The sequence below is a fragment of the Canis lupus genome, chromosome 24 (genome assembly GCF_048164855.1).
Source record: "Canis lupus baileyi chromosome 24, mCanLup2.hap1, whole genome shotgun sequence".
NCBI lineage: Eukaryota > Metazoa > Chordata > Mammalia > Carnivora > Canidae > Canis > Canis lupus.
The window spans coordinates 29,152,426-29,179,855 of record NC_132861.1 but is presented as its reverse complement, the minus strand read 5'-3'; the positions used below and the strand labels follow the sequence as shown (position 1 = coordinate 29,179,855).

The window sequence follows — 27,430 nt, the reverse complement described above, 5'->3', positions numbered from 1 at the left end:
TGATGTGCAAAATAGGACTAGAATGTTCCAAAAGAGGAGCAATGTTTCCTGATTAAAGATAATCCCCCCTCGCCCCCCCACCCCCCATCCTCTGAACCCCTCAGTCCTCCCACAGCCTCAGGAATCTGACACTATCAATTACATGCTCCCTCCTAGTCTCATGCTCTTTTTCTCTTCCACATCTTTCTCATCAGCATTTAAATGTGTTTAAATCATCTCCACCTTAAATTCTTCTAAATAAACAAGTCTCAAAAGGCTCTCCCTTTACTCTGACTTACTCTATAGCCACTACCCTATCTCCACCCATTTATAACAGTCTTTGTAAAGAATTTAAAGAATGATTGTACAGATGATTGATTGAAGGAAGTACCAACTGCCTAAAATAGCTGCTGTCTACAAGTAAAGCAATGACTCCTATTTTCTGCTGTTCTCACAACAGTTCTGACATCAGACGTGTGAGTTTTTCTACACCAAGCACTTCTCCAATTATTAGTGGACGTTGAATGGGAATCCTACAGTTTAACTCAATTCTGACACTAACTGCATGGAGTTAGTATAGACCCCACAGGTTAAGGGTTCAGTCCCACAAGACTGCACCCACTTCAGATGCCAATCACAAATCTAGGTTGTCACCTACATTTCTTACTGATCTGCTATAAATCAGGAGTTCCCACAACCCTTCCTCAGTTTTCCTAATTTGCTAGAACAGCTCATAGAACTCGGGAAAGTGCTTTACTCACTAATATAAAGAATACAACTGAGGAACAACCAAATGGAAAAGAGACATAGAAAAAGATATGGAGAAGGGACATGGAATTTTCATGCCCTCTCTAGATGTGCCACCCTCCCAGCAGCTCCATGTGTTCACCTACCCAGATGCTCTCTGAACCCCTTCAGTTAGGGTCTTTATGTTGGCTTCATAATGTAGGCATGGTTGACTAAACCACTGGCCACTGGTGATTAATTCAACTTCCAGTCCTTCCCTCCTTAGAAATCAAGGCTGGGAGGACGCCTGGGTGGGCTCAGCGCTTAAGCACCTGCCTTCAGCACAGGACGTGATCCTGGGGACAGGGAATCAAGTTCCACATCGGAAACCTGCTTCTCTCTCTGCCTGAGTCTCTGCTTCTCTCTCTCTCTCTGTGTCTCTGTCTCTCTCTCTCTCTCTGTCTCTCTCTGTCTCTCTCTGTGTCTCTCATAAATAAATCTTAAGAAAGAAAGAAATCAGGGCTGGGGCTGGAAATTCTAACCCTCTAGTCACGAGATTGGTCCCCCGGGCAACCAGCCCCCTAGGGCTCATCTTATTAACATAAACTCAAGTGTGGTTGGGAAAGGCTGGTTAAGGATAACAAGAGACACTCCTTTCATCTCTATCACCTCAGAGCTATTTTAGGGGCCAGGACAAGAACCACATATTAAAATAAAGATGTTCCTATTGTTCTTAGCACTTAAGAAATTTCAAAGATTTTAAGGGTTCTGGCAAGGAACCCAGATGAAGACCACAATATATATTTCTTATTATATCACAAGATTACAATAATATTCCCCAGTTAACCACAAGAATCCCCAGTTACCTACAAGTCTCACTAGCTACCTATAAGATTTCCCAATTACCAGCAAGGCTTGCTCCCTCCTCCCTTCAGGTTTCTTCTTGTCACCTTGTCAGTTAGATCTCCCCAAACACTCTTAAAAACAGTACCTGCTACTTTCCCTAACCTGCACTCCCTATACTCTTTCCCTGCTTTATTTTTCCATAGCACCAATGATCATCTGTTAGAATCCCTATCTTCAGGATTTATTTAATCTTTGTTCTCTTCTCCTATAATAAACTTGGTGAGGGAAAGGGCTTTTTAGTTTTTATTTACTCCTATATCCCTAGTTCTTAGAAGATCACCTGGTACATTTTAGGGCCATCTGCTTTATTCCATCTACAAATTCAAATGTTAATCTCATCTGGAAACACCCTCAAAAAACACACTCAGAGATAATGTTTAACTAAATATCTGGGTACTCCATGATCCAGTCAACTTGACTCATTAACCCCCACACTCAGTAACCTGTAATACTGGTCTGGTTCCTTAATTTGTCCGAGGCTTCTTTCTTCACTGTGAAAGGAGGAAAGGAGATAACTTGGTCTAGTTTATAGGGTTGTTCTGCAAATTAAATGTGATGCTAAATATAAAACTTTAGCATTCAGGAAGCCATCAGAACAAGCCAGTTCCCTGTCCTTCCAGCGCTCCAGACACCTCATTCCAAGAGGGTTAGATGTGAAGATGACCTCAAGATCCTGTGTATACCTGAGACAATGATCATGATCTGCCAGTGACTGAAAATGCAAACTTAGGCTTCAGAATATCACATCGTCACAGCAAGCATGTTTTGGATGCATTACTATGTAGTAGTCACTGTGTTGTGACATGCATGTTTGTATCCCCCTCAAAATTCATTTGTTGAAACCCAACTCCAGCATGATAGGATTTGGAGGTGAGCCTTTGAAAAGTAATTAGGTCATGAGGGCGGAGTCCTCACAAATAGGATTAGTGCCTTTATAAGAGATATGCAGAGATCTCTCATCCATATGAGGACCCACTAATAAGGCAGCTCCTTGAAAACCAGGAAGACAGCCTTGTCCAAGAATCAATCATCCTGGCATCCTGAGTTTGGATTTTCAGCTTCCAGAACTATGAGAAATAAATGTCTGTTTTTTAAGTCATCTAGTCTAGGCCACAGTTGGCCCTTGAACAACACAGGTTTTGACTGCACAAGTCCACTTACACACAGATTTTTTTTCAATAAATACATTGGAAAATTTTTTGGAGATTTCCCACAATTTGGAAAAATAGACAAATTGCATAGCCTAGAGATATTGAAAAAAATTAAGAAAAAAATTGGTAGGGCGCCTAGGTGGCTTAGTCGGTTGAGCATCCCACTCCTTGGTTTTGGCTCAGGTAGTGATCTCATCATCATGGGATTGAGCCCCGCATTGGGTTTGACTCTTGGTGTGGAGTCTTCTTGAAGATTCTCTCCCTCTACAGCTCTCTCTCTCTCCCCCTCTCTCTCTCTACACACACACATACATTCTCTTCTCTCTCTCAAGTAAATAAATCTTTAGAAGACAAAAGACTTGATGTGTCACAAACACATAAAATATATGTATATACTAGACCATTATATCATTTATTGCCATAAAATACACACAAATCTATTACCAAAGGTTAAAATTTCTCAAAACTTATGCACATACAAAATTTACAGACTGCACATAGAGCCATTCACAGTCAGGAGAAATACAAGTAAATGTAAAGATGCAATATTAAATCAAAACTGCAAAAATTAACTCTAGTGCATACAGTATTACCATAATAGTTTTACGGCCATCTTCTGCTACTATTTCAGTGAACTCTATTTCACTAGGAGTATCCATCTAAAATGCTATGATGCTGGGACGCCTGAGTGGCTCAGTGGTTGAGCATCTGTCTTTGGCTCAGGGAGTGATCCCAGGTTTCTGGCATTGAGTCCCACATTAAGCTCCCTGTGAGGAGCCTGCTTCTGCCTCTGCCTACTTCTCCCTCTGCCTGTATCTCTCTCTCTCTCTCTCTTTGTGTGTCTCATGAATAAATAAATAAAAAGTCTTTTTAAAAAAATGCTGTAATGCCAATCATTTCCATATAAGGAGCTGATCTTTCCAGTAAATTGTGTATTGCAGTTAAAAACTAATCTCTCATGGTTTTTGTGTATTTTTCATTGTGTTTAGTGCAATACTATAAACCTTGAAGAACACTATGGACCCATAGAAAGTGTTACTAGTGATGCTGAAAGTGCTCCCAAGAAGCAGAAAAAAAAGTCATGATATTACAAGAAAAAGTTTAATTCCTTCATCAGTACTATAGACTGAGGTCTGCAGCTGTGGTTGCTCACCATTTCAAGAAAAATGAATCCAGCATAGAACCACTGTAAAAAAAAAAAAAAAGAAAAAAGAAAAAGAAAAAGAAAAAAGAAAAAAAGAAAGAATAGAAAAGAAAGAAAAGGAAAGGAAATCCGTGAAGCTCTCACTGCAGCTTTGCTAGCAGGTGCAAAAGACTTGCACTTTTTGCAAAATGCTTTTTTATCTTATATTGAAAATGCATCTTTTATATAGATCTTTTTTTTAATTTGCTATAAGAAAAGCATACCTGTAGGCTCTCATATGATTTGAGAAAAAGCAAAGTCATTATATAACAACTGTAAGCAAACAGAAGGTGAAGGATCTAAAGCTAGAGAATTTAACGCCAACAAGGATGGTTTGATGATTTTAGAAAAAGGTTTGTCTTAAAAAATATCAAGATAACAGAATCAGCTTTTGCTGATCAAGAGGTAACAAACAAGTTCCCAGATGCCATTAAGAAAATCACTGATGAGAAAGGATAACTTGATCAGATTTTTTCATGCAAATGAAAGTGCTCTATTTTGGAAAAAAAGAAGAAAAAGCCACAGAGGACTTTAATTAATAAGGAAGAAGAACCAGCATCAGTATTTAAGGCAGGGAGGGATAGGCTAGCTCTACTGTTTTAAGCTAATGTTGGGTTTATAATGAGGACTACCCTTATCTATAAAGCTACTAACCCCTCAGTCTTGAAAGGAAAATATAAACACCAGCTGTCAGTCTTTTTGTTGTACAACAAGAAGGCCTAGACAACAAGAATCCTTTTTCTGGACTGGTTTCATTGATGGTCCCTGAAGTACCAATTGGTAAGAGGGTGAGGGACTGCCTTTTAAAACTCTCTTGATACAGGAAATGTTCCTGGCCACATAGAGCTCCATGAGTTCAACACCAAAGGTATTAAAGTTGTCTACTTGCCCCCCAAACATAATGTCTCTAATTCAGCCTCTAGATCAGGGGATCAGAAGGACTTTTATTGTTCATTACACACAACAATCTGTGTAAAGCTTTGCCAAAGCAGTAGAAGAGAACCCCAATAGAGAGAACACCATGAAAGTCTGGCAGGATTACACCATTGAAGATGCCGTCATTGTTACAGGAGAAGTCATGAAAATCATTAAGCCTGAAACAATAAATAAACTCCTCATAATCGGAGAAACAGCATATCAACCTATTATTGCAGGTAAGTGGTTTTTAAAAGCTGTAACAATTTTACTAATATTGTATTATTAATATGATTGTAATACTACATGCCATAAAAATTTTATAACAGTTTACTCATTTAGTGTATAAGCAAGGCTACCATGAAGCAATCATATCAATTACACTAGGCTACCACAAAGCAATCATACTGCTGCTTCAATGCATGGATCATTATACCTGTAAAAAAATATGAATTTCTTTTTCACCTTCTCTTTTCATTTTTTACTTTGAGTGTTAGTAATACATATAATATCTACAGTGTTTTGTATCACATAAGACTGTTGATGTTGGTACTAACAAATAATTCACCTTGTAAACAGATAATGTAAACTTATGGTATTAATAAATACAGTACTCTAAATATATTTTCTCTTCCTTATGATTTTCTTCATAGTATTTTCTTTTCTCTAGCTTACTTTATTATAAGAATACAATGTATAATATTTAAACATACAAAATATGCGTTAACTATGTTATTGATAAGGCTTTCCATGAATAATAGGTTATTGGTAGTTAAGTTTTTGGAGTGTTAAAATTATACGTGGATTTTGGCTGTAAGGCAAGGTCGGTGTCTTTAACCCCTACGTTGTTCAAGGGTCAACTCAATTTGTTACAGCAGCCAGGAGAGACTAAGACACATTCTGACCATAGCTTGATCCTCATGTCAACCCTAACAGGTAGGTCCTATTATACCCTGTGCAGAAATAAGCAAAACTCTCAGAGGTGGGTTAACATGCCCAAGACCCTTTATAGAAGCATTGGAAGCAGGATTTGAAGCTAAGTAAGTCTGACTTCAGAAATCATCTCTAGTACAACATGCAGGCTACCTACTAAATAACACAGTACAATATAAATAGATGCACAACTTTTAGGGGCAGCAAGTCTCTGCATGAAAGTCAGAGAGGAGACCAGATGCATCTTCCAAAGTGTCTGACTATGTCGTTACTGGATATTGGTGAGGCTCTTGCAACCCTGGTTGTATGTAGTCCAACGATAACAACGGTTTTTGTCTGATCCCCTAGTAACAGCTGCCTAAATGGCCACATTGTGGCCAATTCTTGGCTCAGCAGAAAGAAGTTATGATCAATTGGCTGCATCGGTCATGAGAGCTGGGGGCTGGGGGTGGGGTGAGGGGCTGTGGGTGGAGCATGGCAGTCCTACCAGTCATTTGCCTGCCTGAACTAGGTGACTTGCCTATGCTTGTACGGATAAGTACATTCCCCACAGTTCAGCAAACTGCTGTAAATGGAGAAATCATGAGGCTCCAGCCAGAATTTTCCCACCAACTGCAAAGGCACTGGAAAAATGCAACGGGTAGTATAACTGCTATGCTTGAACAAGTGCAATGCATGGATTTCGACCAACGCACAGCTTCATTTGTGTCTCCCACCATCTTTTTAAACTCCTTTCAGCGGGGATGATTTGTCCTACCCAGATAGAAAAGCTCCAGGTACACCTTCTAGTTGTTCAGAGATAACAGTTCTATAGGCACTTCAGTCCCAAACCCAGTTTCAATGTAGGCACTAGAATATCTAAACTCTTGTCACACTACAGAGGCTGAAATCTGACTCTGTTAAATCTCCCTCTTCCAGTCTGGGTCCAATTAGGAACAAGGGCCTTTTCTCACCTCTGGTTCTGCTCACCTTCCCCCACCTTGAGCAGCTCTTTCACTCCTGGCAGGAATCAAAGTTGAGGAGAGGGTACAGATAAAGGTGAGCTAGTCCAAACATCAGCTTCCTGACCTCTGGGCCTAGGAGGCATTTCCTGCTGACTTTTAGGGTAGTGTCTCTTGGGTTCTTCTGTGGTTTCCTGCTAGCCTCCTTTGTCCTGCAGCTCCCAGGCCTGGTTGCACAACCCCACCTCTTTGGGCTCCTCTTGCCCCCTCCAGGAAGCCTTATGTGTGGATCCTCAGACACCCCCGACTGGCTCTCTCCCCTGTGCGGCTCACACTGCACAAACTAGAGGGTCAGTCCATCCCTCCCCAGAACCTAAGTGGTTGGCCAGACACTCTCGCTCTCCAGAGTTCCTGGATGGAGTCAGACTCTAGTCCCACCTTCCCAGGGACCCCAGGAAGCTCTGTACCCTAGGCCTGACTGACAATTCTCAACATGGTTCAGGATGATCTGCACTGGGATCATCTGGGAGCAGCTGTTAAAATGCTTAAATCTGTTGTCCTCCTTCCCCTCTCCTATTCACTGGATCAGCATCTGAAGGAAAAAACTTGGAAATCAACATTGGGGTTGCCAGGTAAAATATATAATTCCAGATACACTAGAATTTCATATACAATGTGAATTTCTTTCTTTCTTTCTTTCTTTCTTTCTTTCTTTCTTTCTTTCTTTCTTTCTTTCTTTTTTTCTGTGTGTATGTATCTCTCAGACATTGCATGGGGTCCACACAGATTAGAAACATATTTGTTCTTTACCTGAAATTCAAAATTAAGTGGGCAGCCTGTGTTTTTATTTGATAAATCTGTCAAACCTTAATCTGCACTGAACAAGCTCCCCGGGCTGCACACCAAAGTTAGAGATCTATTAGCCAGGACTGTGTAAATAAAGTCACCAGGATTAGGTCACCCTGGGGGCGTCTGAGGTACCAACCAGCCAGCAGTCCCTGGGTAACCTATGTCATCATGTGACATCATGTCATCATTCTTTCATTTTTGGATTTCTATAGATTCCTTATAGAGCACCGAAGTTTCCCTTCACACCTAAGCTCTCATGTCTGCCCAGTTCCAGGGGGGTGGTATTCCCATTGTAGCCTCTAGGAATGGTGCCCTCTGGAGATGTGGCTGTGCACAGGAGCTCTGTCCACACCCATCTTTCCCCTCCATCAGTTCAAGCATTTTGCAATCTGTTGTTATTGTAAAAGAGCTTTTTGCACACACACACACACACACACACACACACTAAATAATAATGCTGGGCAGTGAATGAGTATTTCACAAGAAATAGGGCTCAGTCATGTTAATAGGAGGGCTATAGACCCAGAAGGAAATGGATCTTCCTAGAGGTGAGCTGGGCTTTTGTCCAGATACTTTAGTAGAAAATGAGCAACAATTTAGTATGAGTTTGCCATTATCCCTGCCTTCCCACAAGTGAGATTAGCAGTCATCCTCCTTTCTCCCAATCAGACCTAGGGCCCAGGCTCCTCCTCCCCTCCACACCCCACTAAAACCTGAGCAAAGGGGAAAGCCACCAGCATTTAGCAGGGGTGGGTGTAGCATGTCCAGGAGAGGAGAGAGCTGAGTCTAAAGGAAGAGCAAAGGGAAAGCCTGGAATTTCTTGGTGGCAAGACTAGGGCCCAGTGACCCGGCATGCTTTGGTACTTTTACCCATGTGCCAATAGAGAAAAAAAGTTATCCCTTCACCAGGCCTCTTCTGTTTGAGACAGATTACATATTATTCAGAACAGATGAGAATTGTACCTTCCCATGGCCACACAACAGGCCCTGGGGCAACCCTCAGAGTGGACACCTGGGTGCTGAGGAGCAGTTGCCTGCAGGGTCTGTTGGACAAGCAAAGGAGTAAGTCATCTTTCCTGGAACTTCCCCTCTCAGGAAGTAGATGGAGCCATACCCTTGGTATGGTAATGAGGGTCCATCACCCAAGTCACATGATCTTGTTTTGAGCTTCACAATGACTTTCTTCATGGACCCTATTATTCCTTTCCTGCAGGTGATGAAAACCAAGGGAGCTAGGCTGGGCAGAGTAGACAATGTGGTCTGGAAAATGAACTGTAGTCACTTTGGGAACTGAAATTAGTACAATTCATTTCCAAGCATTGGGCCTGGCCACTGGCCAGGAAAGCAGTACTGAAGATGCTTGAGTAGTGTCTACCCAAACCCATAGCCCTTTGTGACATCATCAGCCAGGGACTGACTATAAGAAGAAAGGCTCTGCCAACATCATTTCCCTCAATCCTGGCCTCCATCACCTCCTAGGCAAACATCAAAGCCAAGGGCCATGCTTCTGTTATCAATTCTGCTGCTCATGTCTCAAGCCAAGGGCGTACATGTTGGTATGTGGACTCCTCTTCCAGTGGCCAGAGCAGCTCTCCCAGGTAGGGCTGGGCATGATGGTGACCTTGCTCACGTCACTTCCATCCAGTCAGTGGTGAGCATTAAGGGCTAAGGGAAAGATTCAGTTGTTGAGCTCATCAATTAGCTAATTGGTCACTAAGAGGCTGGCTGAAAAGAGCACAAGAGCAGTAGCTTCAGGTTTTCCCATATACCCCCCCCCAAAGATTTCCTTTATTTCCCTTTCTTCCCCTCTCTTCCTGAGCCCAAAAGTTCAACCCATCTGACCTGAAGTTTCAGTTCTGAAATACTAAACTTTATTCTTGAATGAGTGATGGAGTGCCTAAAAGCAAGGGCCCAGAATGAGCTGAGCATTAGAACTCCAAATCAGGGGAAGAAGAGCATGGGGCTCAGGAAAATGACAGAGGTCTGGTGAACTGCAGATACAGAGCAAAAGTCTAGCTGGGCACATTCACATGTATGCACACAGGAAGAAGACCAGGGCCTTCTGTTCTCAATAGGCAGCCCCTCATGGTTCTCTGAGGAACCTCAGGTTCTCTAAGGTTCTCTGAACCTGATGGGTTCTCTCTCCAAGGTGTGGCTGAGGTTGGAAGGAAACTGGTTTATTTCGCTGCTCTTATGAGTCAGGTAATTTCCCATGTTTAACTTCCATACCATCACAGTGGGTTCTCCACACTCAGCCTCATGCATGTGAAAGTTGAAGATTTGTCCCAAGTCACACAGCAGGGAAGTAGAAGAGCGAGGATATTGTACCTGTTTGACTCTAGGGCTCACATTTCCCTCTCTGCACACTACCCCATGAAAAGAACACAGCCTATTCACCTGGCCTCCCTCATTCTGGCCTTGGGCATTGGCTGAAATGTGAGTGGGTGGTAGTGCATGTTGTCAGGAAAGAATCAACAGAATGTGCCTCTCTCTGATGTGGGCAATTGCAGTAGATTCTCACCCATTTTAGCATTGCCTCCATCACTGCTCAGGGGTTTTGTGCTCTACTATTAACAAGTTTACAGGAGTTTATACCCGTGATATCAGTTGTTCTTAAGACAAAGATGGAGAATGGGGCTCAGCTGCCAGCCCCATGGAGCCTTTGGTGCAAGATGATATGAGAAATTCTGACAGCTAATGTGGCTTGAGGATTTACTCTGTGCCAAGCACTGTGTTGGACACTTCAATACCCACACTCTCATTTAATCCGTAAAACATCAGTTCTATACAAGGGAGGATAAGTAGCTTTCCCCAATGCTTACTGAAATCATTTAGTCAGTAAACAACAGAGCCAGGATTGGACTCAGGCTGTGGGGCCCCAGAGCCTGCCCTCTTAGAAAAATGCCATACTCTGTGTCTCAGAGATGTCACACAATTGGTTCCCAAAGCTGTCATCCATCATTCAACCAAGCTTCAGGCTCATAATCACTCTTAGTATTGTGGCACATTGCCTCCCACATGCACAAGGCCAGCTTGTTAACATGTCTGAAACCATAAGTTCATATATGATTGTTTTATCCTGACTTTCCCCCTCAACACTGTATTTGGCTCACATCATTAAAGGCCCTCCATAAGCATAATTTTTATGGCTGAATAGATGTGCCCTACTTTAGTCATAACATTGAGGATGCCTTCAATTTATTGCTGTTGTAGAGATAACTATATTGAACATCTTTAAACTGCTGCATTCTAGATTCTTCCCTTGATAATTTCCCAGCAGTAGAACCACTGAGTCAGAGGATTGTTCATCACTATTGAGTGTCCCTTCCACGCCATCTATGATGCTGTCATTCTATTAACAACAAGACAGGCATGTATCTTTTCCCAGATGTGGCTTACATTCTGGTATCATAGGCAAAAAGGGATGAATACGGTCTGAATTAATACATTGTTAAAGTGATGAAGAAACATAATGCAGCGTAGGAGATAAAAAGGGGCCAGGACAGGAGGAGCTAGGAAGACCTTTCCAAAGAAGTGATTCTTGAACCAAGGCCTGAACAAAGTGAGTCATGCAACTACCAGAGAGAAGAATATTCCAGACAGAGAGGGGCACTGAGTAGTGCTAAGAGCACACACCCTGAAGTCAGATTGCCTAGGTTCAAACCTTGGTCTGGCCATAATTGTCTGTATGACCTTGGGCAAATTACTTAACCTCACTGTCCCTCAGCTGTCTCAACTGTAAAATGGGAGTGATAATAATAGTACCTATCTCAAAGCATTATTATGAAGGTTAAATAGATTGGTCTTTGTAGAGTGTAACATTGCATGACGCATAGTAAGCATCTGTGTCTAGTGAATAAAAGAGGAAGTGCAGATCCCAAAATTCTGAAAAGAGCTTTTATAGATTACTGACAGCTGAAGGCCTTTAACACAAATTGCTAAATTTTCACTGTAGGTTTTTTTTTTTTTTTTTTTTTTTTTTTTTTTTTTTTTTTTAAGTAAAACATGACCACTACTGGGCCACTCCAATCCATATTATAAAATCCTCAAAACCTTTATTGAATGAAAAGTTGGGAAAGTGGCATCCAGAAAGAGACGAGAGGAGATATTAGGCTCCTTAGAGGCAAACTCATTCCTTGTTCCAGAGCACAAGGTGACATTCATGTCAACCAATATTAATGGCATGTCTCCTCCTCCTGGGAGCAAGGCGCTGGTCCTGTACTCTGTTCAGAGTAAATTTCTCTTCTCTGCATGAGTAGCCACAGCCTTTGTTTTCAGCGTCCCAGGGCATGCATGGAACTGCTTTGCCTGGAACAGAATGTTCCATCTATAATGGCTCATCCTCAGAGCTTTCAGTAGGTCCAGCCCTTTCTGGGCCACTTTTCTGTTTTCCTGCATGTATATTTCCTATGGCTGCTATAACAAACTGCCACAAACGTAGTGGCTTAAACATCACCCATTTCTTATCTTATAGTCCTGTAGGCTAGAAATCCAGCACTGGTCTCACTGGGCAAAGATCAAGCTATCAGCAGGATATTATTTCTAATCTGAGGCTTTAGGAAAGAATATTTTGCCTTGCTTTTTCTAGCTTCTACAGGTCTTCTGTATTCCTTGGCAGGTAGCCCCTCTATCTTCAAAGCCAACAGTATGCACCTCTGCATGCCTTTCTACCATAGTCATATCTCTTTCCTGCTTTCTTCCACCATGTTAAGGACCCTTGTAACTACATTGAGCCCACTCACGTTATCCAGGATAATCTCCCCATTTTAAGGTTGGCAGATTAGCAACTTTAATTCCATCTCCCAAGTCCCCTTTTCCCTGAAAGGTAAGCCCCCTGATAAGCTCTAGGGAATGGCCCATTAGGACATTGACATCTACTGGGGTTGGGAGCATTATTTTGCCCAGCACTCCAGGGGTGGCTCTGGACAAGTGTTTTCCTGTGATTTATTTTAGACTATTGCAGAAACAAGCTCAGTGAAGTGATTTGCCTGAGATCATAATGCTGGAGAGGGGACAGAGCCAACACTTCTGACCCATGTCCCAGACTCTGTGCAAAAAAATAAAGCATCTGTTGGCTTACTTGTGTTCCTATGGGTGCTTCAAAGGAAAGCTTCAGCTCTAGAATGGATATAATGATAGCTACTTATAAGCCTCCATGGATATTGACTAAGTGTTGCTACTTTTCCCTTTTTTTTTCTCTTTCATTCTACCAGAGTGTGGTAAAAGACCCATTTTTGAGGGAGGATCTCAGTATTCCAGAATCATAGGGGGGATGGAGGCTGAGGTGGGTGAGTTTCCATGGCAGGTGAGTATTCAGGCAAGAAATGAACATTTCTGTGGTGGCGCAATCATCAACAAGTGGTGGATTGTCACTGCTGCTCACTGTTTAATTTCTGAAGAGCTACTGTAAGTATCAAGAGCCTATCCCTGTTGCCTCTGACAGTGTTCACTCCCAAGACATCCCCCACACTCAGCAAGACCTGATTGCTAAGGGAAACCCTAGCCCTAGTCAGTCCTGAGTCAGACAGAAATGATTACCACCCAACCCTTCAGCCCTTTGTCCAATGCTTTATTTCAGTTTTCCTCTTCACAATGTATAAATTTGTTCATTCGTTCTTTTTTTTTCTTAGTTGAGTTTCTCCATCAGCTCTGACTGTATGTTATAAAATATTTATATAGTTCCAAAAGCCTTTTGCCTCTCCTGCCAAATCTGACATTCTTCCCAGGGAAGAGGAGGCAGTGAGCCTGATGGTGGCATCTACTGTGCCCTACACATTGCCTCCAAGGACCAATAACTATGGTTTCCCCAAGGTCACATACTATCCTCTTCAGGAACATTTGTGGTTTGGTAGAGTCAAAGTCTTGGTCCATCCACACCTTCTAGGACATGTAAGTCCTTCTAGGAGGAAATCCTGTTAATTCTGGAAGTCTGGGATCCTAGGCTATCTGACACTCTATTTACTTGCTACTTGCAGAGTTGTCTCTGCACTCCAGGAGACTGGTTGTAAATCTAGCACTTACTGGTTACTAATCATGAGTCAGTTACCTGCTAAGAAATAACCTTCATTAACTTATTATCAACCCTGAAGAAGGTAGATGAATAACCCCCATTTTAATTCATTCAATCTTACAACAATCCTCTGAGGCAGGTAGAATGAACAATCCTATTTTATAGAGAAGGAAATAGGCCCAATGACTCACCCACAGTGCACACATAGTAAACAGAAATAGGATTTAAATCCAGGACCAAATGGAGACAATAAAGCTTTTTGCAGCAAAAAAAATAAAAAAATAAAAATAAAAAATAAAAAATAAAATAAATCCAGGCCCCAGTGCTTATGCTTTCTGTGATACCTGCTATACCACCTTAAGAAAGTTGGAAGATTTAAGGAAAAAAAAAAAGAAAAGAAAGAAAGAAAATTGGAAGATACACAGAAAGTCTGGCCTTTAAAAGTTAATAATAATAATAATAAAAAGCAGTGGAAAATTTCACCATGACATAACCCAGGAGACTTGTTGCATATGCTTCCATGATATACTTAAGGATTGGCTATTAGGAAGTTTCTGGCCATTCTGCCTGGAGAGAATGCCTAAATTATTATTAAAAATTCTTTCTGCTTAATCAGTGGTAGGTCTAAATTAAATTCTGTGCCTGGGTCTCTAAGTTGCTGGTAGACAAATCAATGTAATAACACCTTACCTATCTGAAGCAAGTTTGATCTATGCCAAGTAGTCTCTTGTGTATTCTTTGGAGTCCCCAAAGCTGAGTACTTCCTCTGTAGCATTAGTCAGGAGTATCTCATTCACATCTCCAAGACTGCTGGAGCAGCAATGTGGCCGTGGTCTGCCCCTCCTGCAGTTTCACTTCCCTCGACTTCTTTAAAATTCTTACATCAATAAATAAATAAATAAATAAATAAATTAATTAATTAATTAATTAATCCTTACATCTTCTGAGCAACAGCTCCAGTAGGACAAGTTCTAAAGGCTCCTAGAACTATATGGGATATAGGTTTTTTGGGCAGAGTAAATTCTGTGTGCTTCATGACTCCTCTTCGCCTTCTACTTCCCTCTCTCTGGTTCTACGCCACAGTCCAACAGACTTGAGTGTTGTGTTGGGAAGCAATGACTTAAGCAGCCCATCCCTGGATATAAAGGAGGTTGCCAGCATAGTTCTTCACAAGGACTTTCAAAAAGTCAACATGGACAATGATATTGCCTTGCTGCTGTTGGCCTCGCCTATCACATTCAATGGACAGATGGAGCCTATCTGCATACCCAGGAAGCCCACCCCCTCCACATGGCACAAATGCTGGGTGGCAGGATGGGGTCAGACTAATAGCGGTACGTGACTGTTCAGCATCTCCTGAGAGCTTCTGAGGGAGGAGCCATATAATTGGCATCTGAGGTTGGGCCCGTAAATCTAAGGATGTGGTCAGGGACATGAAAGGAGAGAGGGCTAAGGGGAAAGGAGAAAAAGACTTGCATTGGAGCAAATCCCTGCATACCTGAGGCTCACAGAGGCCAAATCTCAGCCCCTTCCCAGTGCCAAGGAAGCATCTCCTCGAAGCCCCAGGCTGAGATGCCAGGTCCAAGCCATTCGCCAGGTGTGGTCATATTCAGCCAGCACAGAGCAGTCTTGTTTTGCTTGTTTAACTGAATTTAAACTCCTCATTTTGCCAGGGGCCCCCTTCCTTTTTATTCTCTCACATCTCCCTTGAGTCACACCTTGATGTTTCCCACCTGGTTCCTACAGGCATTCTAGATACCTGTCCTGGCCTAGACTTTTCTGATGGTCCTGGAGTGTTGCCCAGCCATTCTTAGAAATTAATGTGTTGTTACTTGTTGTTACATTGTTACTTGGCCAAAATAGGAGGAACTATGTGAGGGCAAAAAGGGATTATGAAAGCCCCATTGGACTTCCCCCAATGAAAATAGGTAGGGGAAGAGATGGGAACAGCATAGCACTGCCTCAGGACTGAACAAGACTCTAGGTACATAGGGAACTTTGCAACCAGCTGTGGTCTGGAAGATGGTAGGAATTTCAGGGGTTTAGTAACCAGAGAAAAACTAAAGTAACACTGTTTCTAGGCTACTACTGGAGAATTAGAAGTAAAGAGGAGGCAGATGGGTATCTGTAAGATTAAAAGTACTTAAGAAGAAGAAGAATTTGAAAATCTGTGTGGTCTGAGTTAACAAGACAGAGAAAAGTTCAGACAAATTCCTGGAAGCTGGGAGTCCAGAAAGGGCTGTGGCAAATCTCCTATAAAGACTCTTAGTCAACCTGTCCTTGCCTGGAGGACCTGAAAGCCTTTTTCCTGGGAGCACAAACCTACTTTCAGCAGCCCTGTGCTAAGGAAGTATCATACTCACTAAAAAGTAGCAATAGGTATATAGGCTGAAGAGGCAGGATTATAGTGAAAAATGATCAATAGCCAGCTCCAAGAAGTCAAGTCTGTAGGGTCGGTTGGAGTCAAGCAGGAAGCCTGCTTGGAAGCAGGAATATAATTTTGAATAAGAAGAATAATTCAAGTAGGTGAGGAATTATTTAGAAAAGTCTGAGATGACAGAATGAGTGAATAACATAGAATTATTGGAAGGAAGTGGAGAGTGGAGGATGTAGAGAAAGATAGGCAAGTGGCTGGTGGGATGCAGGGATGCACAGGGTGATCTAGTTGCACTGGGACTGCTATCTAGTGACTTTTATAATGTGCTTTCTTTGTGGGCTAGATGACAAATACTCTATGAAAATTGAGCTGATGAAAGTGCCAATGATCATCATGGATTGGGAAAAATGTTTAAAGGCGTTTCCAAAACTTACCAAGAATATGCTGTGTGCTGGATATGAGAATGAGAGCTTTGATGCTTGCCAGGTAACTAAGGAGTATTCCCACCCTCACCTACAGGCTCCTATCATCTCAGGGCTGCCAATGCAAGGGTATCTTCTTTTCACTGAGAATAGACAACAAGAGTCTACTGTTGAGAGCCCTGCGAATCAGAGCTCCACCGTGGGAATGGGGACATGAATTGAGGAGTACTCATTGTCAGATCCTTGGAATGTTAATGCATAGCCATGAGTCATTATATAGCAACCCTGTGTAAATATTTCTATTCTTCTCTTGATATACTACATAAATAGGGCTCCAAGACTTTTCCATTTCTTGAAGTTCTTTTTTTTTAAAGATTTTATTTATTTATTAATGAGAGACACAGAGAGAGAGAGAGAGAGAGAGGCAGAGACACAGGCAGAGGGAGAAGCAGGCTCCATGCAGGGAGCCTGACATGGGACTCGATCCCGGGTCTCCAGGATCACGCCCTGGGCTGAAGGTGGCACTAAACTGCTGAGCCACCCAGGCTGCTCTCTTGGAGTTCTTAAAAAAACAAAAGCCAAGCAGAATTTGAGATTCATACAAGGAATCATTTTATTTCATTAACTGTGGAGCACATTAAGCCCTGGGGAATCCAACCATGAATGAGATAGTTTCTCACCAAAAAGAGTCCACAATCTCCTGGGCAGGCAGTTGAGTAAAGATCTGTAATATTTTGGAAAATACATGTGGATTTCACTCAACTAAAGACTGGTATCTTTAGTTTTAATATAATGAACACAACCATTTAAAAAGAAAAACAGTTTTGATTGATGCTAGAAAAAATATGAAAAAATCCTCAGAAATTAACTTTCTATGGCTCTAAGGATGAACTATGCATTTTGTCTTTACTTTCTTCTTCTTGGGAGATGCACTGTTCATCATCACTTTGATGAGTTCCACTTAATCCTACTCATTTGCTGAGTAATGAATCTCATCACTGGTGTAAAACTATGAATGCAGATGTTAAACATTGTGTAGAGTGAAAATGGGTAGAGTATTTATCTACAGACTTATCTATTATTGTTTAATGTTAGGAAATGGTAAAAAAAAAAAAAAAAAAAAAGGAAATGGTAGTTTTCCCTGCTAGACTGTGAGATAAGGTCTAGGGAGAGAGTTGCTGAGAATAGGGGTTGAGGGAATCAAAGGAGAAGAAAATGAAGAAGAGGCCTGAGGTAAGAAAGAATGGACTCCTGCAGCAATGACACTGTTTAGGAGTCTCTCATGTGGTGAATACTGTGAGGACCAAAAAGAGAAATGATATCAATATCATGTTAACCTTGTGTTTTCTTCACATTCTGGACAATTTAAAACATTACAAGACAAAAAAGAGAATCAGGAGTTCTGGTTCTGGACAAGATGGAGTAAACATATTATGCTAATCCCTCCCACTAAGTACAGCTAAAAGTACTGGACTTTATATTATAAAAACAAAAATAAGGGCTCTGAAAGGTAGAGATGCATATTGCATATCCTAATGCTTAAGGAATGACCCAACAGTGAGTTCCTTGGGTTTTCTTTTTGCCTCTTATATATTCTAGACTGGATGTTAGACAAGACTGCAACCCAGAATGCCAATATGCACAGAGGAAAACTAACAAAATAAGAAAGACTTCCCTCTCTCTGGACTAGGAAAGGAGCAGCCTAGCAAGGCAGAAACTTTTTGACAATAAATATTAAATATTGTATTCCAATAAATACCAAGAAAAAATTGATGGCCCCCCCTACCCCATCAACCAAGGTCAAGTGGACAACCTTGACTTCCTTCTACTGTCCACCATGGTAGTTACGGAAGAAGCTAAGTGGAGAACCAGAAGTTTAGCTACCATCTAGTAGTAACCAGCCATCCTCTGCCCCCCTTGATGTCAGTGGAGGCCACCTGAGGAACTTGGGCTTCCATCTCACTCAGGTATCCCACTCAGGCATAACTGGGCACTCCTGCTTCTCACCTAGGTGTCATCACTGGCCTGAGTGGGGAATCCAGGCTTCCACCTCAGTCCAATGGTAGAGTTGCTATCCCCCACTCCAGTTTCAAAGAAACCTGTTAAAGGTGAAGATTTAAATGAGAACCAATCTTATAACCTAATACTCAAGGCAAAACTCTAGGCAAGATCTGTCATAGCTAGAATAGAGAGTTGGATTTAATTTATTGATAAACATAGGATAAGGAAAATCAGGAAAACTAAAGCCAAAAGTCAGAGTAAAGAATTTTTTTTAAAAGAAAATTGAGAACCATTAATTCCTAGAATAAATCTAATTAAAACTTGACTCAAGGAGTACCTGGGTGGTTCAGTCAGTTAAGCTCAGGTCATGATCTCAAGGTCCTGGGATGGAGGCCTGCAACGAGCTCCCCCCTCAATAGGGAGCCTGCTTCCCCCTCTCCCTCTGCCCCTTCCCCTGCTCATGCTCTCTCTCAAATAAATAAAATAAAACAAAAACTCAAAATGTACGATGAACTTAAATATAAAAGCATAAAAACTTTCAGAAAAAAAAAAAAACACAGGAAATCCGTGAGACATAGAGTGACATCAAAGATACAATTCATAAAAGTAAATATTGATAAACTGAACTTCTTCAAAGTTGAAAACTTTTGCCCTCTGAAAGACCCTATTAAGAGTGTTACCAAATCCAAGTTCAGCTGCCCAGTCACTTGAAAGGCCATTACTCAAGAGATGAGTTGTTTGGTTTTTTTTAAGATTTTATTTATTTATTCATGAGAGACAGAGAGAGAGAGAGGCAGAGACATGGGCAGAGGGAGACGTAGGCTCCCTGCAAGGATCTTGATGCAGTACTCTATCCCAGGACCTCAGGATCACACCCCGAGCCAAAGGCTGACGCTCAATCACTGAGCCACCAAGGTGCCAAAGAGATGAGTTTTTGATTGGAAAGAAATTTGTGCTTTATTCAGAAGGCCAGCAACCCAAGATGATGTCTTGACCAAAAGCCAACTCTGGAGTTTCTGTGTGGCCCAAGGGTTTTAAAGGGGTTTAGGATGGTTAATCAGCAAAGGAAGTTCAGTGGCCGACAATGTTTCTTGATCACATGGGAGCTATAAACATTATCCAAATGCAAGGGGATCTGGTACTGGAAATATTCTGTTCTTTCTGCAAAGGAGGGCCAGGTCGACAGATGCGCAGAGGGAGGTCAGTAAAATCACCTGTGTGACCTAAAAACAAACAAATAAACAAACTAAAAAACTAAAAACAAAAACAAAAACCATTGTGCTAAAAAAAAAAAAAAAAAAAAAAAGTGTTAGCTACTCAGAAAGCCAAGGAAGCTTCACACAGACTTCCTAACTTCAGTGGCCTAGAAAAGTTCTGGTCCTTCAATCCTTAAGGCCCATGATCTGCAAACCTAAGGAAAGTAAATTCATTGTGTTACAGATCAAGGGACTTAGGTTAACAAGCAAGGAGTGTGCTAACTTGAAGCAAGTCAACCTTTAAGACTGATTGGAATGTTGCTGCAAGAGGATGAAAACAAAGCCACAGATTAGGAGATGATATCCAACAAAGAAATTACCTAGAATATATAGAGAACTCTCAGACTCAACAGTAGAAAAAAACTTTCTAATTAGAAAATGGGCAAGAGACATGGACAGACATTTCACTAAACAAGATATACAGATGGCAAATAAGAACATAAAAAGAGGTACAGCCACTTGGGAAAACTGTGTGGTTCCTTGAATAGTTAAAAATAGAGCTACCTGATGACCCAGCAATTGCACTACTTGGGATTTACCCCAAAGATACAGTTGCAGTGAAAAGCCAAGACACCTGAATCCCAATGTTTATAGCAGCAATGTCCACAATAGCAAAACTGGAAGGAGCCTCGGTGTCCATCGAAAGATGAATGGATAAAGATGTGGTATATATATATATATAATGGAATATTATTCAACCATTAGAAATGACGAATACCCACCATTTGCTTCTACGTGGATGGAACTGGAGGGTATTATGCTGAGTGAAGTAAGTCAATCAGAGAAAGACAATTCTATAGTTTCACTCATATGGAGAATATAAAGAATAGTGAAAGGGATAGGGGAAAGGAGAGAAAATGAGTGGGAAAAATTAGAGAGGGTGACAAAACATGAGGGACTCTTAACTCTGGGAAACGAACAAGAGGTAGTAGAAGGGGAGGTGGGCGGGGGGATGGGGTGACTGGGTGACTGGGTGACGGACACTGAGGGGGGCACTTGACAGGATGAGCACTGGGTGTTATATTATAATATATGTTGGTAAATAGAACTCCAATAAAATATACATTTATATTTATATATTATATATATTTTAGGGGAAAAAAAGAAATGAAAAGAAGTTCAATGTCATTAGCCATTAAGAAAATGCAAACTAAAGCTACAAATGAGGTATCACTCCATATCTCTCAGGATGGCTAAAAAAAAATAGTGATGTCACCAAATGATGACAAAAATGCAGAGGAACTGGAGCACTCATACATTGCTAATGAGAATTTAAAATAGTCCAACCAATTTGGAAAACAGTTTGGCAGTTTCTTAAAAAACTGAACACTCTCCTGCCATACAACCCAGCAAATGCCACTCCTAGGCACTTATTCCAAATAAATGAAGGTTTATGTTTACATTAAAACTTGTGCAGGAATGTTATAGCACTCATAATAGCCAAGAATTTAAAACAAATATCTTTAAAGATGTAGATGTTTAACCATCTATGGTACATCAATGCCATGCAATACCACTCAGCTGTGACAAAAACAAACTATTCATACGTGCAACAATGTGAATGGATCTCCTAAGACTCACACTGTGTGAAACAAGCCAATCCCCAGAGGTCCTACACTGAATGATCCCATTTACATAACGTTCTAGAAATGACAAAATTATAGACATGGAGAACGGATTACTGGCTGCCAGGGATTGAGGAAGTGTTGCAGGTAGGAGGGGATAGGGTAGTAGCACTAAAAGCACAAGGGATCCCTGGATCAATGCCAACATCCTGGTTGTGCTATTGTACTATAGTTTTGCAAGATGCTATTATTATAGGAAACATGGGATCTCTTTATATTCTTTCTTATAATTGCGTATAAATCTACAGTGATATCAAAATTAAATAATGAAGAGAAGACAAAACTTCCCAATAATAGTAGTTCCAGAAAGATCTCAGATCATAGCCATGCCACAGACTCAGAGAGCAACCATTTCATACTGAAACAAGAGGCAAAGGGCTCCAATATCAATAAAAAAGGGAAGGGACGCCTGAATGTTGAGCATCTGCTTTAGGCTCAGGGCGTGATCCCGGGGTCCTGGAATGGAGTCTTACATCAGGCTCCCTGTGAGGAGCCTGCTTCTCCCTCTGCTTGTGTCTCTGCCTCTTTCTGTGTCTCTCATAAATAAATAAATAAAATCTTTAAAAAAATAGAAATGGGGAAAAAACATTTGATAGATAAGATTGGAAAGAGAGGTTGGTCATAGAGAATGTGGGAAAAAATCGCAAAGGCCTGAAACAGCATCATGTGCTCAGGGAATTTCCAATATTTCAGAAGCCAGAAGTAATAAAAGAGGAGTCTGGAGAGGTGGACAGAGCAAAAATCACCTAAGGAGGTGTGTACCAGGCATAGAAGATTTGCTGTTCTCCTAGGTTGTCACTCCAACTACTCACCCAAGAATATAAGAATCAGGGTCCATGGGCATTCCAACCTGACCATTTCAATCTTTTTGATTTAACACCATCCCACGTTCAAATGGGCAAAGTCAATTATGACAAAATTTGAAATAATCAAGTGTCATCCTTGATGACATTTTCTGTACCTTTGCTTCTGTGGCTGGATCCACCATCTGGAGTCTAGGAGTTTTGCTTCAATACCTCTCCAATCAAAATGTACTTTAGTCAAAGCTTCTAAAATTAATTATCTATTATTTAAGAGTATTATAAATGAATGTGTTGTTATCATTTTAGGCCTTGTTTTTAAAACTATGGAGTGAAAAGCTTTGCTCTCTGTTTAGACAGCTTTCTCTTGTTATCAATAAGCTGACAGTGATGCAATCGAGGAAATTTTTCCGAAATTATACGATATTATCATCACTTAAAAACAGATAAACCAGGCAGACTGTCCCCTAGAATTTAAAAATAATTGCCTTTAAAAATAAAATCATACTTTTAAATTTAGCAAATTTTTAAAAATCATGTCATCACATAATTCAGGGAAGTGATAATTTTATAATGAAAACATTAAAATATGTTCAAAATAATAGCAATAAGATGATTCTATACTTAAAATGCAAATCAAAATTAAATGTTAAAATGGAAAACAAAAATAAATAAAATAAAATGGAAAACAACCAGGTTTTTTTTTTTTTTTAGATTTTATTTATTCATAGAGACAGAGGGAGAGAGGGGCAGAGACACAGGCAGAGGGAGAAGCAGGCTCCATACAGGAAGCCTGATGTGGGACTCGATACTGGGTCTCCAGGATCACACCTGGCTGCAGGAGGCGCTAAACCGCTGTGCCACCAGGGCTGCCCACAACCAGGTTTTTTATGTACTTTTCCCAACACTTTTCCTCTTTGTAATACCTTTACTAAGGTTATACTATGAAACAAAAAAAGCTCAATTAAAAGATAATTTTTAAATGGCATAGTAAAATCAAACATATCCCCAGCTAGTAATGCAATACTTTTGGGAAGGACTAGCAATTTTCTGGAGCAAGTCATCACAATGAACTATTTTCTTAGCTGTCTTCTCCGCTCCAGCAGAAATGTTGTCTGATTTGTGTGTAAATTCCCAGTGCTTAGTGCAATGGTGGGCACATGAAAAATGCTCAACAGATCTTTGTCAAGTAGATGAACATTCCAAGGAAGCCAGCAACTATCTGCCCATAAAGTAGCCCTAATGGAGAGGACACCTGAATGAGGTCCTCAAGGAGGTAAGAGTCTGCAGGTGGAGAGGAGGTTAAGAGTGGGCAGTTGGTTGGGCTGCCAGGAAGTCTGGTTATGGGACTGCGAAGATGACTTGATTTAGACTTGAGCTGCTTTTTTTTTTTTCTAAAGACTTTATTTTTTAGAGTTTTAGGTTCACAGCAAAATTGAAAGTAAGATATTGGGATTTCCCATGCACCCCGTTTCCACATACCTAACCTCTTCCTCTATCAACATCCCCCACCAGAAGGGTACATTTGTTACAACTGATGAACCTACACTATCAGTCACTATCACTCAAAGATTACAGTTTACTTTAGGATTCATTTATGGTGTTATATATCCTATAAGTTAAGATAAAAGTATAATTATGCATAGCCATCGTTATAGTATCATACAGAATAGTTTCACTGCCCTGGGTTATCTTGAGCTCATCATCCCTGCTGCTTTCACAGAAGTCTTATTTCACTCCACAGAAACTTTGACTTTTAGGATCACAGACTTTTTATTTTTATTTTTTTTAGATTTTTTTTCAAAGATTTTATTTATTTGTTCATGAGACACAGAGAGAGAGAGAAAGAGAGAGAGGCAGAGACACAGGCAGAGAGAGAAGCAGGCTCCACTCAGGGAGCCCAATGTGGGACTGGATCCCGGGACTCCAGGATCACACCTTGGAGTTTAGCAGGCGCTAAACCACTATCTAAGGCAAGACCCTATTTTGAGGCAATGCTTGCTTTTTCTTTCCAAAAGGAAGAAAAAAATTAAGTTTATGCATAAAAGGACACATATTTACAGATGTCCTTCTTGGTCCTAGCAGTCTGTGAGGAGAATCCTATTTCCTAAATATATAAGCAATATTTGTAATACATAAAGGCAAAACAACAATATTAATACATTTCTAGGGCATTTACTACATAGCATTTACCCTGTGCCTGGTGATTTATAGATTCTTAAAATTTCATCCTCCAACTCTCTTGGGAGGTACTACCAAAGTATTATTTCCATTTGAACTATATGGAAACTGAAGCTTAGTAGAGTTATTTGCCGAGGGACAGTTCTCTCCTTGTTGTGTAAGAAAATAACAAATAATCAAGGCAACAGATTAATAAGATTTTTAATAACATCCATTCCTTCATAAAGTGAAGAAAGTTGTAAAAACAAAATTTATGGAAGGAGTTATTGGTGTGGAAATCCTGTTGATATAGTTCTTCCCCAATAACGGAAACAAAACTTAGCACAAAGAAAAACACACACAAAAACCATACAAGTGTTAGAGGCAACATTTTAATACTGAAAATGGCGATTTTTGTTTTGGCCCATATTTACTGGGTGTCCCTGAGCCACAATCTCTTTGCTCTGTATATCCCTCTGCTTGGCGATGTGTCCCTCAGCCAACCCAAACTCCATTTGAACACATTTATTCATTGTTTCTCGCTACACTTTATCCCTGTTATCCACACCCTATGACCTTGGAACTAATCCCCATCATTTATATCCAAAGTCATCCCTGGTTCAGATTTTTATCATTTTCATGTCCTCATCTTAGTCCCTCTATTTCTTGTCTGATTCCCCTCCATCAGCCCCCACACTCTTCCTGTCAAATTCCTATTCATCCTTCAAACTAAATGCTTTGAAGTCTATCCTGACATACCTTCCCTCAACAGAATCAATTTACTCCCTGCTTTGTACTCCACCCATATTGTGTGCATACTCTGTCCCATCAAACACAACTGATCCTTTTTGTTTAACATTTTTATCTCTTCCAGTAGAACATAAGGTCTTGTATCCCAAAGGCCGGATAATTTTTCCCTCAGATTTGTTAAATGGGAATGATCAAACCTCTTCTGACCTTCAGTTTTAGAATTATAAAATGGGAATCAAAATAACTACCTCACAGAGATGTGACGGAGCACAATTGATGAGAAACAGAAGTCCAGGGGCTAGCACTATGCCTCACGTATCATGTCCAGGAAATATTAATCCTCCTCCTCCTATTAGAGCTCAGTATAATATTCCATTAATTCTAGCCACCCGTTTATGATCTTGGAAAAGGAGGCTATCTTTCTGCTGCAGAAAAGCCTCCTAAAGCCACTCAGCAACTTCCATGAAAAGCAAGTAGCAAGGTGAAAAGAACGTGTGCCTTAGTTTAGCATCAGGAAGTCCTGATTCCAACTCAGTCTGGCCTACTGTGTAGCCCTGATCAAGCGATTAAGCCTTCTTATGCCTCGGTTTGCATGTATAGAAATGGGTAAAAGGAAGCCATATATGCATAGTACATGGTAGGGACTTGGTATATATTTTCTATATATGTAATCATGTGAGTCATAGGCACATGTGAGTCCACCCCATAGGAATCATGCATTCAGAAAAGCTTTAGCTCACTTATGCCTTGCAGACACCCACACCAAAGAATAAAAAAGGGACATCATTCTCCTTCATGCCTCTGGAAGAACACCAAAGAAGACTCAATGCATATCTACAACTCTAACAATATTTCTCATATTCTGCTTTCATTCCTTTCTTTTACAGCCCTTTACAGAGCTTCTAATTTGATAAGGTCCACAAAACTAGTTCTCACTCCTCTTGGTCTGTGCAGCATTTACTCTCTCCTCCAGCTCACCTTTCACTGTGCTGCATGCAGTGATTTTCTTACCAATTCTCTCTCTCTCTCCTCTCTCTTCAGTTTTGCCCTCTCCACTGTCTATAACTCCTGGAACAAGCCTGACAGCATCATGCTGCTCCTGTGGACAAAGGAGAGGGGTGGGCATTGGTCAGCAATGACAACATCTCCTTTGGCAGCCTGGAGCAGGGGAGATCAGTGCATTCCCTAATTCATGAGCTATTCTTTGCCTCAAATGAACAGTCTAGAATGGGACTCACTATTGAAATGTGTTCTCTGCCCACAGGGTGACAGCGGGGGGCCTCTGGCCTGCACCACAGAGTCTGACAAGACCTGGTACCTGGTAGGCATTATCAGCTGGGGCAAGAGCTGTGGACGGAAGAACACACCAGGGATATACACTTTGTTAGAAAATTACACCCTTTGGATCAAGAAGGTGACTGAGATGGAGGGAAGACCTTTTAATGCTGAGGAAATGAGAGGTTCTCCCAATAGGAAACAAATGAGGTCCCATGCAGCAGAATTTCCAGAGCCAGGAAGCCGCAGATTCTGGCTTCTGATTTCACTTCTGCCCTACATGTTACTCTGGGCCATTTTCTACTGATAATAAAGCAGATGCTATTCCTTAACCAATGAAAGTGTGTGAAAATGTGCTACCAGCAGACAGACTGGCTACAGATTAGATCTAAGGACCGGGAACTGAGGGTGATAATAGAAAGTGGGACCAGAAATGCAGGCTGGAGCCCTGGCTGGGGGACTAGGCTTTGGGTCCCTGCATTAGTCAGGACTCTTTCCACTGCAAGTCAGTTCTCTATCTCAAACCATCTAAAACCAAAAACAGTTATTTGTAGATGTAGACCTACAAAACACAAAAACACCAGGAGTGGTATTTGGTTTCAGGCATGGCTGAATTTAGAGGCTCAACAGATATTGACAGAAACTATTTTTTATTTATAGCTATCACCCTCAAAAAGGGCTTCCAAGTGGTGGCCATAATGACTAGCCGTACCTCCAGTTTGCATCCTACCACCTTAGTAGCCCCAATAAAAAGAGAGAGCCTTGTTACTAATAATTCCAGCAAATGTCTGTGGTCTAATTCTTGTGACTCATAAGCCCACAGCCCATTGCTGCTCCAATCACTGTGGCTAACAGTGGCATTCTTCTAGGTGAGGCTCAAATCACAAGTCCACTCCAGGAGCCAGCAAAGGGCCAGCTATTCAGAACTATGTACACTGATAATGGGTGCAGGTGGTGCCCCACACAGAAATAAGAGTGCTGTGAACAGGAAAACGGGACTATGTACTGAAGATGTCCTTTGATGGTAGACATTCTGGCTGGTTGACCTCCAAGGTAGCCAAATCCCAGGTTCCCAGGAGCTTCTGAAGAAATTATGTCCAGAAATTGCTGCTTCAGGACCACTGGGGGAGCAAGGCTATAGTGGGGAAAAAGAGAAGTAGGAAGTGTTTTG

General features: G+C 41.1%; 1 protein-coding gene across 5 annotated transcripts; it reads left to right on the top strand.

Annotated features, from left to right (window-relative positions):
• The first annotated feature begins 8,986 nt into the window (after positions 1-8,986).
• PRSS55 (serine protease 55) lies at positions 8,987-26,591 on the top strand. Of its 5 annotated transcripts, none has more exons than XM_072796081.1 (6): positions 9,009-9,139; positions 10,837-10,953; positions 12,797-12,989; positions 14,677-14,927; positions 16,314-16,456; positions 26,249-26,591. In XM_072796081.1, the coding sequence occupies exons 3-6, from the start codon at positions 12,856-12,858 to the stop codon at positions 26,564-26,566; spliced, it is 846 nt and encodes a 281-aa protein (XP_072652182.1). In that variant the 5' UTR covers positions 9,009-9,139; positions 10,837-10,953; positions 12,797-12,855; the 3' UTR covers positions 26,567-26,591. The 5 variants fall into 5 exon arrangements, with proteins under 5 accessions (XP_072652180.1, XP_072652179.1, XP_072652182.1 ...); XM_072796080.1 differs by having other exon boundaries at positions 9,031-9,181; XM_072796079.1 differs by lacking the exon at positions 10,837-10,953 and having other exon boundaries at positions 8,987-9,139.
• Positions 26,592-27,430: the final 839 nt, after the last annotated feature.

What these genes read in the sequence shown, in the direction of transcription:
- PRSS55 (XM_072796078.1), top strand. Translation starts at nt 9,085, where the DNA reads ATGCTTCTGTTATCAATTCTGCTGCTCATGTCTCAAGCCAAGGGCGTA. An exon ending in GGCCAGAGCAGCTCTCCCAG is followed by an intron (nt 9,182 to 12,796) that starts GTAGGGCTGGGC and finishes TCATTCTACCAG; the next exon opens with AGTGTGGTAAAAGACCCATT. An exon ending in ATGGGGTCAGACTAATAGCG is followed by an intron (nt 14,928 to 16,313) that starts GTACGTGACTGT and finishes TTTGTGGGCTAG; the next exon opens with ATGACAAATACTCTATGAAA.